Source organism: Macaca mulatta, chromosome 8 (assembly GCF_049350105.2).
Source record: "Macaca mulatta isolate MMU2019108-1 chromosome 8, T2T-MMU8v2.0, whole genome shotgun sequence".
Classification (NCBI taxonomy): Eukaryota; Metazoa; Chordata; class Mammalia; order Primates; family Cercopithecidae; genus Macaca; species Macaca mulatta.
Genome location: NC_133413.1, coordinates 20,198,904 through 20,212,850, shown reverse-complemented (window position 1 = coordinate 20,212,850; position 13,947 = coordinate 20,198,904). Strand labels below are relative to the sequence as shown.

Genomic DNA, 13,947 nt, shown 5'->3' with positions numbered 1-13,947 from the left:
TTGCCACCCTAGCCTGGAGTGCAGTGGTGTGATCTCTGTTCACTGTAACCTCCACCTCCCAGGTACAAGCGATTCTCCTGCCTCAGCCTCCCAGGTAGCTGGGACTAAAAGTGCCCACCACCACGCCCGGCTAATTTTTGTATTTTTAGTAGAGATGGACTTTCACCATGTTGGCCAGACTGGTCTTGAACTCCTGACTTCAGGTTATCTGCCCACCTCGGCTTCCCAAAGTGCTGGGATTACAGGCATGAGCCACCGCGTCCGATGTTTCTATATGTTTTTATTTCTCTTGGATAGCTACTTAGGAGTAGAATTGCTGGGTCATATGATAAATGCATAGTTAACTTTCGAAGAACCTGTCAAACTGTTTTCCAAAGTAGATAAATCCTTTTACCTTACGTCTACCAATACATTCCTCAGTTAGATTTTAAAATTAAACAGTACAATTAAAAGAGAGGAGTAAATTTTATAATTAATTTTTGGCCTAGCTTCATATCAAACAGAAAGAGTTTAATAAATATTTATTGTCAAGTGTTACTCGTTTTTCCCTTCTATTTCCTACGGAGAGAATCACAGTCTTGCACTGTGATGATCATAGCTTCCACACCTCCATGGTGATCGCCTAATGACAGTGTTCATCTCTAATGAAGTTTCGTCAGGGATTAGTTGTACCAGAAGAAGTAAATGATTTTCACATGCCATTGCAAATCAGTAACGTGAAATAGGCAAAGTGTGATGCACTTAGACATCGCAATGTCCTAATATAAACGTATCTGTTTCTCATAGGAGCCAAGAAGAAATGCAAGGGTGGATAAACAAAATTAATTGTGTGGCAGCTGTATTTTCTGCACCACCATTTCCAGCAGCAATCGGCTCTCAGAAGAAGTTTAGCCGCCCACTTTTGCCTGCCACTACGACAAAACTGTCTCAGGTAATCATCTTGATAGTGCTTTGACCTTGGGAAAAAGTACTTTGGAAAGTAATGTGATAAATATTTGTCTTTGGATAGTACTCCTTGTTTTGGGGGCAGATGAGAGACCTTGCCCTGTGATAGCATATTGTATAAATGGGGCAGAAATGGAATACGCTGGGTTTTACACTTCGTGTGAGAAGCTGATGTAATTGAGTCTCAGTTAGTAGGACATATACTTTGATTTAGTTTCTAAAGTTTGTATTGGTTCATTATTAGCCATGCTTGATGTTTTGTTTGTTTTAACTACCAGCTCATAATCTGGCTTGGTAACACGCTTTTCTTTCATTCATTTATTAGCTCATTTTTATTGAGCATTTACCATATTCCAGGATGTGTTTAGTGCTAGGAATACAAAAATATTTTCAGGAATCCACGGTTCATAGTACAATGGGAAAGGGCCTGCCCTACCCCTCAGAGCAGAGCTGAATGGATCATTTGGATTTTCCAAGCTAACAAAGATAAAGTGTACCAGAACCCTGCTCCAAGTGTGTTTACATAAGCCTCCTTCTGTTGTCAGATTAATCTTACTAAAAGCCATATTTTATCAAGTCCTTTTTCACTTAAAATTCTTCTAAGGACACTGCCTACAAGCCAGGTTTGCTGATTTTAAATCTGTCTGCAGTACCCCCTTGCCATTGACTAGTTAAAGATTTTGGAAGCTACTTTTGATGCCTTTGTGAATTTCTCATTACATAGAGATAGTTGTATCTGACTATGATCGACTAAGTCTTGGTGTTAACTAGCTCCCTACACATCTTTGATGTCATAAGATGTGTCCCATGGCAAGAGAGGGAGCGATTATCAATGATAATCCAGCGTGCTCTGGAGGTTCAAGGAAGGGACATTATCTAGCCTGGCCTTGGAGGTGAAGGAGGAAATGTGGTACCTCATGGGAAGCTTAAAGGATGAGAGGCAGTTAGGTGAGATGTGGGATGAGATAGGAGAATGAGCCAGCAGAGGAACGAAGGCCTAGAGAAGAGAGCACTGGATGGAGGAACCACACACAAGTTTTTAACTGTGACATGAGCACAGTGTTGAGAATCAGCAAGAAATGCACCTCTGCAGAGGTCAGCAAAGGCCAAATCATGAAAGGCCTCTTTTGTCGTGTGTAGGATTTAGGATGCTTCAGTGGTTCCCAGCAGCCTCAAAATAATAGCTTTAAGGCCGGGCACAGTGGCTCACGCCTGTAATCCCAGCACTTTGGGAGGCCGAGGTGGGCAGATCACCTGAGGTCAGGAGTTCGAGACCAGCTGGCCAGCATGGTGAAACCCTGTCTCTAGTAAAAATGCAAAAATTAGCCAGGCGTGGTGGTGGATGCCTGTAATCCCAGTGACTCAGAAGGCTGAGACAGGAAAACTGCTTGAACCCCGGAGGCGGAGGTTGTAGTGAGTCGAGATCACGCCACTGTACTCCAGCCTGGGCAACAGAGCAAGACTCCGTCTCAAAATAATAATAATAACTTTAAGCAGGAGAGTAATTTGATCACATTTTTGCTTTAAAAATTATTCTCATTACAACATGAGGAACTGTTAGAAGACGACACTGGTATAAACAGAAAGGCCCTTTTTAAAGGAATTTTCAGTAATCCAGAGGAGATATAACTAAGATAGCTGTAGAAGAAATGGATAGTAGTGGAAATGCTTGAGAGACCTTGAAAGTATGGAATGGACAGTTCTGGTGGCTCATGGAAGTAGAGGAAACAGGCTGTCATTGTGGCTTGGACAGCTGGGGACTGTGGTGTCTGACTTACTTCTGGAGCCTCACCTCGCTGTCTCTTGATTTCCCCTCTTGCTTCTTAGACTCCTTTCTTGGATCATTTTCTTCTTTCTCTCTCCAAATGCTGCAGTGACCAGAGCTCAGAAGCAGACTAAGGCACTTGATAAGCAATTTTCCTAAAAGTTACTTAGATTTAATACAAACAGGGAGAATGTTGTGCCAAGAAATGGGGGAAAAGGTCCAGTAAAATTTAGATTAAAAATATGTCATATTTAGTGGCTGGGAGGTCGTTGGGTGTCTTAGTCCATTTTGTGTTTCTATAAAGGAATACTAGAGCCTGGGTCATTTATAAAGAAGAGAAGTTTATTTGGCTTACGGTTCTGCAGGCTGTGCAAGAAACATGGCATCAGCATCTGCTTCTAGTAAGAATCTCAGGAAGCATCAAAAGGTGGTAGAAGGGGAAAGAGAAACAGATGTGTCACATGGCAAGAGAAAGAGGAAGGGAAAGTGCCAGGCTCTTTTTAACAACCCACTTTCACTTGAGCTGATAGAGCAAGAACTACGTTATCATCCTAAGGGTGGCATCAAGCCATTCATGAGGGAACTACCCCCATAACCCAAACACCTCTTACCAGGTCCCACCTCCAACATTGGGGATCAGATTTCAACATGAGATTCGGAGGGAACAAGCATCCAAACTATATCATTGGATAACCTTAGCAAGACCAGTTTTGGTGGAGTCATGCGAACAGAAACCACATTGGCTTCTTTGATGGGGGAATGAATGGAAGGTAAAAAGGAAGTGGAGGAGGGGAATCTGCTCAAGTCTTGCCATAGTTATAAAAAACAGAAATACTAGTAGTAAGAAGGAGGAATCTGTGGTTTCAAGAAAGATTCTTCTGTTTTTAATTGATAATTATCATTAAGATATATTGAATGCTTACATGTAAGCATTACTGTTACTGTACAGTTCATACAGGACACAATGGCATTTAATTTTTAAGGATAATAAGTACACTACGACTTTAAGAGAAAGGGAATACTCTTATTGATGACCAGAAGATATGTTGGTGGACGTCTCCATCTATCCAACTAAAATATGAACTCTTAAAGCAAATGCATTTCTCTGCTTTAAATGTGGGTACTTAATATAAACAGCATACCACATAAAGCATATATCCTATAAAAGGTAAACCATATTACAGGACGTAAGGGGAGGGAAAAATTGAGTAACTAGATGCAAAAGAATACCTTCCAAAATTGAGTTTTGCTCTATTAATTTTACAATGGACTTTCCCATTGTTCTTTTTCAGTAGATTGGGTCTTTCTCACATTCAGTTCTATAAAAGATCCAGGGGAGAAGGTGAGTTGAGGGCTGTTAATAAGCATGTCATTCGTGGAAGATGTATGTAGCTTAGAGCAATATATGAGTGTTTCCTTGATTTTCGCTCACTGTAATATCTACAGTTGTTTACTTTATACTTTAAAAAATGTACTGCTTTCCTGTTTATCTAGGGACTGTATACTAGTAAGTGATATGCACATGAAAATGAATGTGTTCATCTGTTGGCGTGTTTTTACCAGAACAGGCAAGCAAACACATTTATCAGGGCAAGCACTCTTATTTCAAACAGATGACTTACCCTGGAACCAAAAATAGAATGCATAATTTTTTAAAACGTCTTCCTTCATTTTGGACATAAATCCACAGAGATACCAAAAAATGCATAGGTAGTATCATCAGAGTTCTGGATTGAAGATTTTAAATAAGAAACTAATAACCAAAAAGAACTAGCCTCCAGTATCATGTAAGATGAGGTCACCATATCATTTCAGGAATTTAACTTATTTGGAAAGAAATGAGATGATCCCCACCCCCCCAATCCCTCCTGCCACCCCACTGAATTACATCACCCAGCACTTGCTTGGTGGGCCTCAGTTCTCCATCCAGAAAAATGAGATGGTTCTAGAATGTTTTTAAGGATTTTTCTATCAACAGCTCTGTATTATTTCTTTGCCAAGTCATAATGATTGTTTCTAAAGAGAACATTTTTACCTTTGAGAAACACATATGTAAAATGAAGTGTGTATTTGGAGTAGCCCCTGAGGCTCTTGGGGATATCTACGCTGGGGTCATAGTGCGCCTCCAGCAAATCCTGGAACGTGTCTGGCTGCCTTTAGGCTTCCTCCAGTACCGCAAAGACTAGCTCCCATCCTTTAACCCAGGCGTGTTCGACTGCAGCAGCATTAACGTTTTGGTGTGGATAATTCTTTGTCGTGGGGGGGCTGCCCTATTAATTGTAGGATGTTTAGGCATGTCCCCAGCTTCTACTCACTAGATACCAATAGGAACCCCCCAATTCTAACAACCAAAAATGTCTCCAGACATTGCCAAATACCTTCTGGGGTCAAAATCCAACCCACTCCTGTTGAGAACCAATGCTTTAGCCAGTGGATCTGAAGCCATAAGACCAGCTACTTTTTTTTTTCCCCCATACCCCCACAACCTGGCTGACTCCCCTAAATGCCAGAACTTTTTGGGTAATTTTACTTTACACATTACAGGTATAAAAACGTGAGTGCCTTGCTGGAAACGCTGATAAAGATAAACAGTGTTGGGAAAAAATTAGACATTCAATTAAAAGATTGTTTGGTGCTTTTGCAAGACAGAGTGTCACTCTGTCATTTGTGGGCTTTGCTTTAATTTGTTCTCGTCTTTTATGCAAAACACATTAGCCTTAATCATTGAAATTGATTATTGCCAGTGCAGCGTGGTACTTTCCGAGCAACTCTGCTGTGTGGGAGGAGTCCCTTGTTTTTCATGACAGTGTTGCCAGAGCACATTTTTCTTCTGTTGGGGGTGGAAAGACTAGCTTGAAAATACAAGTTTTGCTTCTCCTTCTGGTGTAGCACTCCACACACAGAACTGCATGGCTGGCCTTGTTCACAGTCTGCTCACGACCTCCCTTTCTGCCCACCAGAGAAGTCATTTCAAACTTCAGTGTGCACAACAGCTGTGTGAGGACTTGCATAAAATGCACATTTCCCAGCCCCACCAGGTCATTCAGGTCCAGGCTGGGGCCCAGGGACACATGTGTGTTTCTCTTCCACTCCAGGCCGGCAGGTGGCTCCACATCCCACTTAGACACTACACTGTAGAAACCTCTGCCTCCCCTAGGTCTTTCCTTGCTTCTTCAGAGAATGGTGCCCCAGGACGTCTTCATTTCCTGATATCTAGGCCTGTTTTCTTTGAATTCCAACCATTCTCATATAAATAAGTTTGAATCCATGGGTACTAAATACTCTTTTGGTCAGACTGGAGATGGACACTGATCAGAAGCGAAGCAGTCCTGTGCTTGATTCTCACACTGAAGTAACCCCCACCCCTCCTTTTGTCCTGTGGTGTGACCACAAGGCAGTGGTGCTCAGAGTCAGGTGAGTGGAGCTGACCTTAGGGGCTGTGGGATTTCAGTGGTGGTCATTCTTGTAGTTACTTTCTTCACCGCACTCCCACCCACCCTTTTCCACACTTTCTGTCATAAAGTCCTGTCACTTCTACCTCCTAAATATCTTTCTTTTTTTTTTTTTTTTTTTTTTTTTGAGACAAAGTCACTGTGTCACCCAGGCTGGGGTACAGTGGTGCTATCTTGGCTCACTGCAACCTCCACCTCCCGGGTTCAAATGATTCTCCCGCCTCAGCCTCCCAAGTAGCTGGGATTACAGGCGTGCACCACCATGCCCGGCTAATGTGTGTATTTTTAGTAGAGCCAGGGTTTCATCATGTTGGCCAGGTTGGTCTTGACCTCCTGACCTCAGGTGATCCGCCTGCATCGGCCTCCAAAAGTGCTGGAATTACAGGCATAAGCCACCATGCCTGGCCAATATCTTTCATATTCTACACCTACTCCTTCAGATTTTCGTCATATTCTACCTAGATCACTGGTCTCCTCAGTTTTTTGACTATTCACCTCATCCCAATACTAAATATTTCAGCAGATACCTTTTAATATATGATACCTTTTTAAATAAAATAAACTGCATTTTCTACTGTCAGTCCCAGTAGGAACTATTTGTAAGCCTTAACATTTTATAGTGCTGAGATTTAAAAAAATTAAAAGAAAACTTTAAATTTTTTCCCAGTGCCTAGGGATCTATTAAAATTTTTGAAAACTCATAAATGAGTTCAGCACAGTTAGACATGCAAGGGTGTTTTCATGGTATGTTAATTATATCTCAGTACTGATTTTAAAATTCTCCCCAGTGGGTCATTTTGCCTGCGCTACACTTTGGAATAATCTGACCCAGATGATTTCTATAACCACTTGTGATCTCTCTTCCACTAATATTATGTCCTTCTGATCCATCCTTTACAGTTCTGACTAAAATGTGATTCTAATTATGTCACTTACCCTTAACTGACTCATTTTTTCACATTCAAACTCTCTGATGTGGTCTTAATTGGTACCCACAGTTTTCCAGAATGGATAGATTTTTTAAAATTCATTTCTTAGAGGTCTGTATTTAATACATATTAAGCACCCAATAAAACAAGTAATTAAATCATGTGGAAGCTATTTTGCTTATACTCAGTAAACACTGCTTAAGGTCTAAAGCTGTGTTAAACTTGAAATTATGAAACAGTCTTTTGGATTGAGCCTCCCTCAAACTGACTGAAAGACAGGTGTTCTGTATTCTAAATTCTGTACCACTTCATTTTGAGAAGGTTCCAGTGTTTAGCGGTTTGACTTGTAAGTTGCCCTGGAGATCCCTAAATATATTATTACCCTCAAAATCATCTGTCTCCTTTAAGACAGCACAAAGGAAACAGTCTAAACCCTCCCCTCTGTACCTTCACTTAAAAAAAAAAAATCTGTTTGTTCAGCTACTATTTACCGAAGATCCTGTATAGCAGGTACTATGTTAGGTTTTGTGGGCATTATAAAAATAGGTGAGACAATGACCTTGGCCCTCAACTTCTGAGAGCTTAAGGTATTTATTAATGTTAGGCAGGTAATGTCTATAAACCAAAAGCTGCCACATACTGTCTCTCGGCTCAACACTTCACTGGATGCTGGAGGATTTAAGAGAAGGAAAAAAAGTGACCTTTTTTGCCTTTCTAAGAGTTTGTCATCGGTAAGGGAGATAAAACTCACACACAGGTCAGGGTATATTTTGTGCCAAGCATATGAGATAGACATTTAAGTGCTGCAGTGCTGCAGAAGAGGAAGAGATGGTGCCATCTGAAATAACACAGGTTTGGTTTGGTTTGGTTTGGTTTGGTTTTTCTTTTTCTTTTTCTTTTTCGTTATCTAGACAGAGTTCTCACTCTGTCGCCCAGGCCGGAGTGCAGTGGCGTGATCTTGGCTCACTGCAACCTCTGCCTCCTGGGTTCAGGCAGTTCTCCTGCCTCAGCCTCCTGAGCAGCTGGAATTACAGGCTCATGCCACAACACCCAGTTAATTTTTGTATTTTTAGTGGAAACAGGGTTTTGCCATGTTGGCCAGGCTGGTCTCGAACTCCTGACCTTCAGTGATCTGCCGGCCTCAGCCTCCCAAAGTGCTGGGATTACAGGTGTGACTCACCAGGCCCAGCCTGTAACATAGGTTTTGAGTGGAATTTGGATCAAGGCGAGTAATCCTTAGTCTAGCCTGCACGTTTGAGAGCTATAGCAGAGGAGACCAGGCAGCAGTGGAGTTCACCAAGAGCTCTGAAAAGCTGAGTTCAGGATTGATCTGTCAAGTAAGAGAATGTGCTGAAGCTATGTTGTTAGCAGCCCTTTGGATTTTAGAAGGCTGTTCCGAGGTGGCTTGATGATAGAAGTTGGGAGAATGTGGCTTCTGCCACTCTGTCCTTTTGTCTGAACTGGAGCAACTGCTGGAACTCTCTGGATCTCCATCTTCTCTAAGACAAAGAGGGTAGAAAGGACAGTGGCCAGATTCTGTTCCACCTTAGAACATCCAGGATTCTGTATCCCACAGCTTGAAGGAAAAGACTGGTGGCAGCCACTGTGGCTGTTCGCTCTTCTTACTCCCAGCACCTAGCACGGTGCTTGCTGTAGTGGGCGCTCGGTGAGGTTCACGGATGGATAAATGGATAAAGGTGTTCACTGTTCCCCAGTTCCTTCTGCCTTCTCTCTCATTCTTCCTCCTTTCCCTCTTAGAGCCATCTGCATTTCTATTTTACTGTTTCCTTTAAGTTTTCACAGCTGTTCTGTCATCCTTCTCCCCATGATAAGTACTGTGTAAGTCTTATACTTGGTATAAAAAGATAAAAAACTGATTTCTGGCCCTTGATCCTGGGCTTTGCATCAGGGGAGAAGGACTGTAACTCCAGGTCAGCCCTTGACTCACACTGCAAGGTCTTCAACAGCCAAGTTGCCTATTCCCATTGCCTCATCAGTTAAGCAATACTGTCTTCATAGAGATGAAATTAGAGCTTAATATTTTAAAGGAAATTATGAAGTTTTTCTCACAACCCAAGTACTGTATAAATAGGAAAAAATGAAATACTTTTTAACAATTGTAATTGACCATATCATAATTATATGTATTTCCAGGTGTTTTGCTATATCACTTTTTTATGGTAAGAACAGTTAAATTCTACTCTTTGAGCAAGTTTGAAATACACAGTGCATTATTATTAACTCTAGCCACCATGATACACAATAGAACTTATTCCTCCTGTCTGACGTTTTTCATCCTTTGACCAGCATCTCCCAAGTCTTTCGCCCCCAGCCTCTGGTAACCACCATTCTCCTTATTTCTATGAGTTCGTTTGTTTTAGATTCTATGTATGAGATCATCCACTATCTGTCTTTCTGTGCCTGACTTACTTCACTTAGCAAAATGTCATCCAGGTTTGTCCATGTTGTCGCAAATGACAGAATTTCCTCTTTTTTAAGGCTGAATAAGTAATATTCCATTATGTATATATACCACATTTTCCTTATCCATTTGTCAAAGGACACTTAGATCTCTTCTAGATCTTAGCTATTGTGAGTAATGCTGCAGCCAAGAGCTGTTCCCTCTTCTTGAAGAAGATACAGCATGGTCTCACCATGAGAATGCCACATCTTTTTGAGATACTGATTTCATTTCTTTGGCTACATACTCAGAAGTGGGACTGCTAGATTATTTGGTAATTCCATTTTTAGTTTTTTGAGGAGCTTTCTTACAGTTTTCCAAATTTTCCTCACAGTATTTGTGAGAACAAATGTATCCTCACATGACAGAAGACAGAGGAGCAAAACAGGGCCTGACCTAGATCCCTCCAGCACTTTGATTAAGACACTAATCCCTTCATGAGGGACTCAATCACTTTCTAAAACGCACCATCTCTTACTACTACACAATGAGGATTAAGTTTCAATGTGAAGTTTGAAGGGGATACAATGAAACCGTAGCAAGGTCCTTTGCCCATTTTTTAATCACTCTGTTTTCTTGCTATTGTGTTGTTTGAGTTCCTTATATACTTTGGGTATTAGCCCCTAATCTGAGTAAAGGAAATCCTAAGTGACTTCAAAAACTTGCCTTTTAGATAAAATGTTATTGTGTATATTATGAAAGATCTTAATGATTTAAATCTATTGACATATAACCACAACAACAACTTTTCTTGTATCTAGTAGTTTCAATTTAATTTTTTTCTAATTGTCACTTCCTAGCTTAAAACAATTTTATGAGTTTGTTCTATTTTCTATCTCCCTGCCTTTTCTTTGTCAGATATAATATTTTTCTGCCATCTCTGAAATCTCTTTTGCTAGTATTGTCTTATAAAAACAGTATGTATGCATCCCTAAAGAATTGTAAAAGCAAAGACAAAAGCGGGGGAGGGAAGCAAATTCCTACTTTGTCTTTCTTCATCATGTCTATGACAAATGTAATTGTCCTGAGTCTGAGAATGTGATAGCTCCATGGCTGCATCCTCTGTCTCCCTTTGTTTTTTACCGTGTGTGTGTGTGTGTGTGTGTGTGTGTGTGTGTGTGTGTGTGTGTGTAAAATCTGTATCTTCCTTACCATGGGATTCTAGCACTGGAATAATTTGCATGGTCAAGCTATGTCCATAAGAGCCACTTGGCATTTTTATTTCACTGTTCAAAATGGACAGATTTAAGGAAATGTGATTTTAAAATGCTTTGAGTTTACTTTATTGACTCCCACCCTGTGAAGGCAGTGAAATAGTCATGAAGCATTTCTCATTGAACATCAGCACTTTTCGATTAGTTCCTTCATAAAAATATAGCCTAAATGACTAGCCCTTTATGCTACTGTAGAAACAAGTTTATGAAACATAACTTGGTAACAATGAACAAACCCTGGCAAGTCCTGGTATGGGGAGGAAAGTGAAAAACATAAGGTGTTGTGCATATTGTCACTCTAGCCTGTATTCCTCATTAAAATAAGTAGAAATTGGGATTTATTCAACAGAAAAAGAGGCATTTGCATATTCAAGATTGGAAAGCCTAAATCTAAAGCTTTTAGAAGTAGCAAACATCTAAAAGCATATTTGCATAGATCCAAAGTAAAAAAAAAATAGAAGTTTGTAAATTCTTTTACCAAATTACCTAAAATCTTATTTTTTAAAAAATAAACTGGATTCTATTATTGGATTCTAATTATTTCTTAACCAAAAATATAAAGAGTTTGGGTTCTTAACATACATTATAAATACCTGTTGTACTGATACGAATCTATTTTTTTTTTTTTTTTTGAGACAGAGTCTCGCTCTGTCGCCCAGGCTGGAGTGTAGTGGCCGAATCTCAGCTCACTGCAAGCTCCGCCTCCCGGGTTCACGCCATTCTCCTGCCTCAGCCTCCCAAGTAGCTGGGACTACAGGCGCCCGCCACCTCGCCCGGCTAGTTTTTTGTATTTTTTTTAGTAGAGACGGGGTTTCACCGTGTTAGCCAGGATGGTCTCGATCTCCTGACCTCGTGATCCACCCGTCTCAGCCTCCCAAAGTGCTGCGATTACAGGTTTGAGCCACCGCGCCTGGCACGAATCTATTTTTTCAAAGGCAAACGACCCAATAGGAAAATGGGTCTGGTAATTCACAGAAGAGGAAATCCAGTAAACCTGTGAACAAAACCTCATCCTCGCTCATATTCAGGGAAATGTAAATTCAAATCATGGTGGTTTATTTCTTACCTATGAAATTAGCAAAAATTTACAAGTATAATAACATCACATTTTGACAAGGATGTAAAACAGAGAAATTTCAGACCTGCTGTGGAAATGTAAACAGATAAAAACACTTTGGAAAACAGTCATCTTAAAGATGTGCATATTCGAAGACCCAGAACTGCCAACTCTTGGTGACACACTATAGAAAAACCCTTGTTCAGATTCCCTAGGAGACATGTGTAAGAATGTCTGTTGCAACATCATTTATAACAGGGAAAAAAAAATCCCAAAACAGGAAACCTGAAAACAAACTAAATATCCTTAAACAAAATTGTAATGTGTCCTGCAATGGGGTACTACGCAATGATTAAAAGACAGGAACTAGAGCATACATGTAGATAAATCTTAAAAACATGTTCTGTGAAAAAAAAGTTTAAAAAGAAAGCCTTTCATTAGTTTTTATATAAGTGTAAAACCTAGAGAATATACTTCTGGTTTTGTTTTGTTTTGTTTTTTTGACATGGAGTCTTGCTCTGTCACCCAGGCTGGAGTGCAGTGGCGCGATCTCGGCTAACTGCAACCTCCACCTCCCAGGTTCAAGTGATTCTCCTGCCTCAACCTCCTGAGTAGGTGGGATTACAGGCGTGTGCTACCACGCCCGGCTAATTTTTGTATTTTTAGTAGAGATGGGGTTTCACCATGTTAGTGAGGCTGATCTCAAACTCCTGACCTTGTGATTCGCCTGCCTCAGCCTCCCAAAGTACTGGGATTACAGGCGTGAGTCACTGAGCACCCAGCTACACTTCTGCATTTTTATGGTTACATACCTTTGTATATGAGTAACAGTGAAAAGGAATGAGATGAGCACGTACATGTGCAGAGAATTTCAATTTATTTATATTTTATTTCTTAAATTTTTCTTAAATTCCTATGTTAGATACATGTTTCTTACATATCATTCAATATGACTTTATATATAACTGAAATTTTTTTAGAAAAGAAAAAAAATACATCATGCTTTTATTTTTTGAAGTGGTCTAGTCACTAAATAGCATGTGTCAGGAAGTCTATTAGGTAGTTTACATATTGCAGTAAATACACAAAGGAAAACAACTTTGAAAGAAATAAAAACTTTCAATATAGTTTGTCTTAGCTCAGGCTACCATAACAAAATACTATAGATTGGGGGACTTCAATAGCAGACATCTATTTTCTCACAGTTCTGGAGGCTGGAAATCCAAGATCAAGGTGCCAGCAGAGTTGATGTCTGGTGAGGGCTCTCCCCTAGGGCTGTGGATGGCCACCATGGCCTTCCCTTGGTACTTGCATACAGTGTCTCCTCTTATAAGGGCACTAATCCTATTGGATATATGCACCACTCTTGTGACCTCATTTAACCATTATTACTTATTTAGGAATCCCATTTTCAAGTACAGCTACACTGAACGTTAATTTTGAGTGGACATATTCAATCCATAACATAGTTGATAGTCCCCTTGGGTAAAAGTAATAGCTGAGTAAGAAGTTGTAAATAAAACTACCTGAAGCATTTTTGACATTCAGCATTATCAGTACACAAATAATAGGTTTGGAGATGTAGACGCCTTTCTAAAATCTCAAAATAGGTTTCTTTTCTCCTTCTTCCTTTTCTGGGACTTCTCGGAGTGTTTCTAGCTGACGTTTAGAAATGAATCTTGTCATTTTTAGATCACTCCACGTGTTCATGCCACTTTTCTTGTTCATTTTTCCATTCGTGTACTCTGCTTTTTACTTGTCATTGTTTTCTTCTATTTTGATGGTTTTTGACTTGGAATTTGTTTTTGTTGTTTGGCTTTTAATTATTACAAAAGACTCTAAGATATTACATATAACACTCATAATTTCTGGACATCTTTTTTTTAATTTACGATAATGTTGTATAATCTTAATATAGTGTCCATAGTTATCCATTTTCTGGTTTTGTAAAATATTATTCCCCTCATTCTACAAGATTTTTGTATTCTGCAATTACATTGGTGTTATATGAAATACATTTATCACCTAATTTAATCAGATCTGTTTCATTTGCCTTCACCCATTTGTCTTATTGTACGTGTGAAATTTGGATAATTTGCATGTGAAACTAGAACAGTAAGGAGT

The 13,947-nt window shown here is 39.9% G+C and overlaps 1 protein-coding gene across 7 annotated transcripts in view; it reads left to right on the top strand.

Annotated features, from left to right (window-relative positions):
• PSD3 (pleckstrin and Sec7 domain containing 3) overlaps positions 1-13,947 on the top strand; it is a 696,970-nt gene that overhangs the window by 660,335 nt on the left and 22,688 nt on the right. For all 7 annotated transcript variants that reach the window (XM_028852422.2, XM_028852423.2, XM_077943114.1 and 4 more), the window contains one exon: positions 787-931. In XM_028852422.2, coding sequence (XP_028708255.2) covers positions 787-931 — 145 coding nt within the window. The remainder of the gene's footprint in view (positions 1-786; positions 932-13,947) is intronic.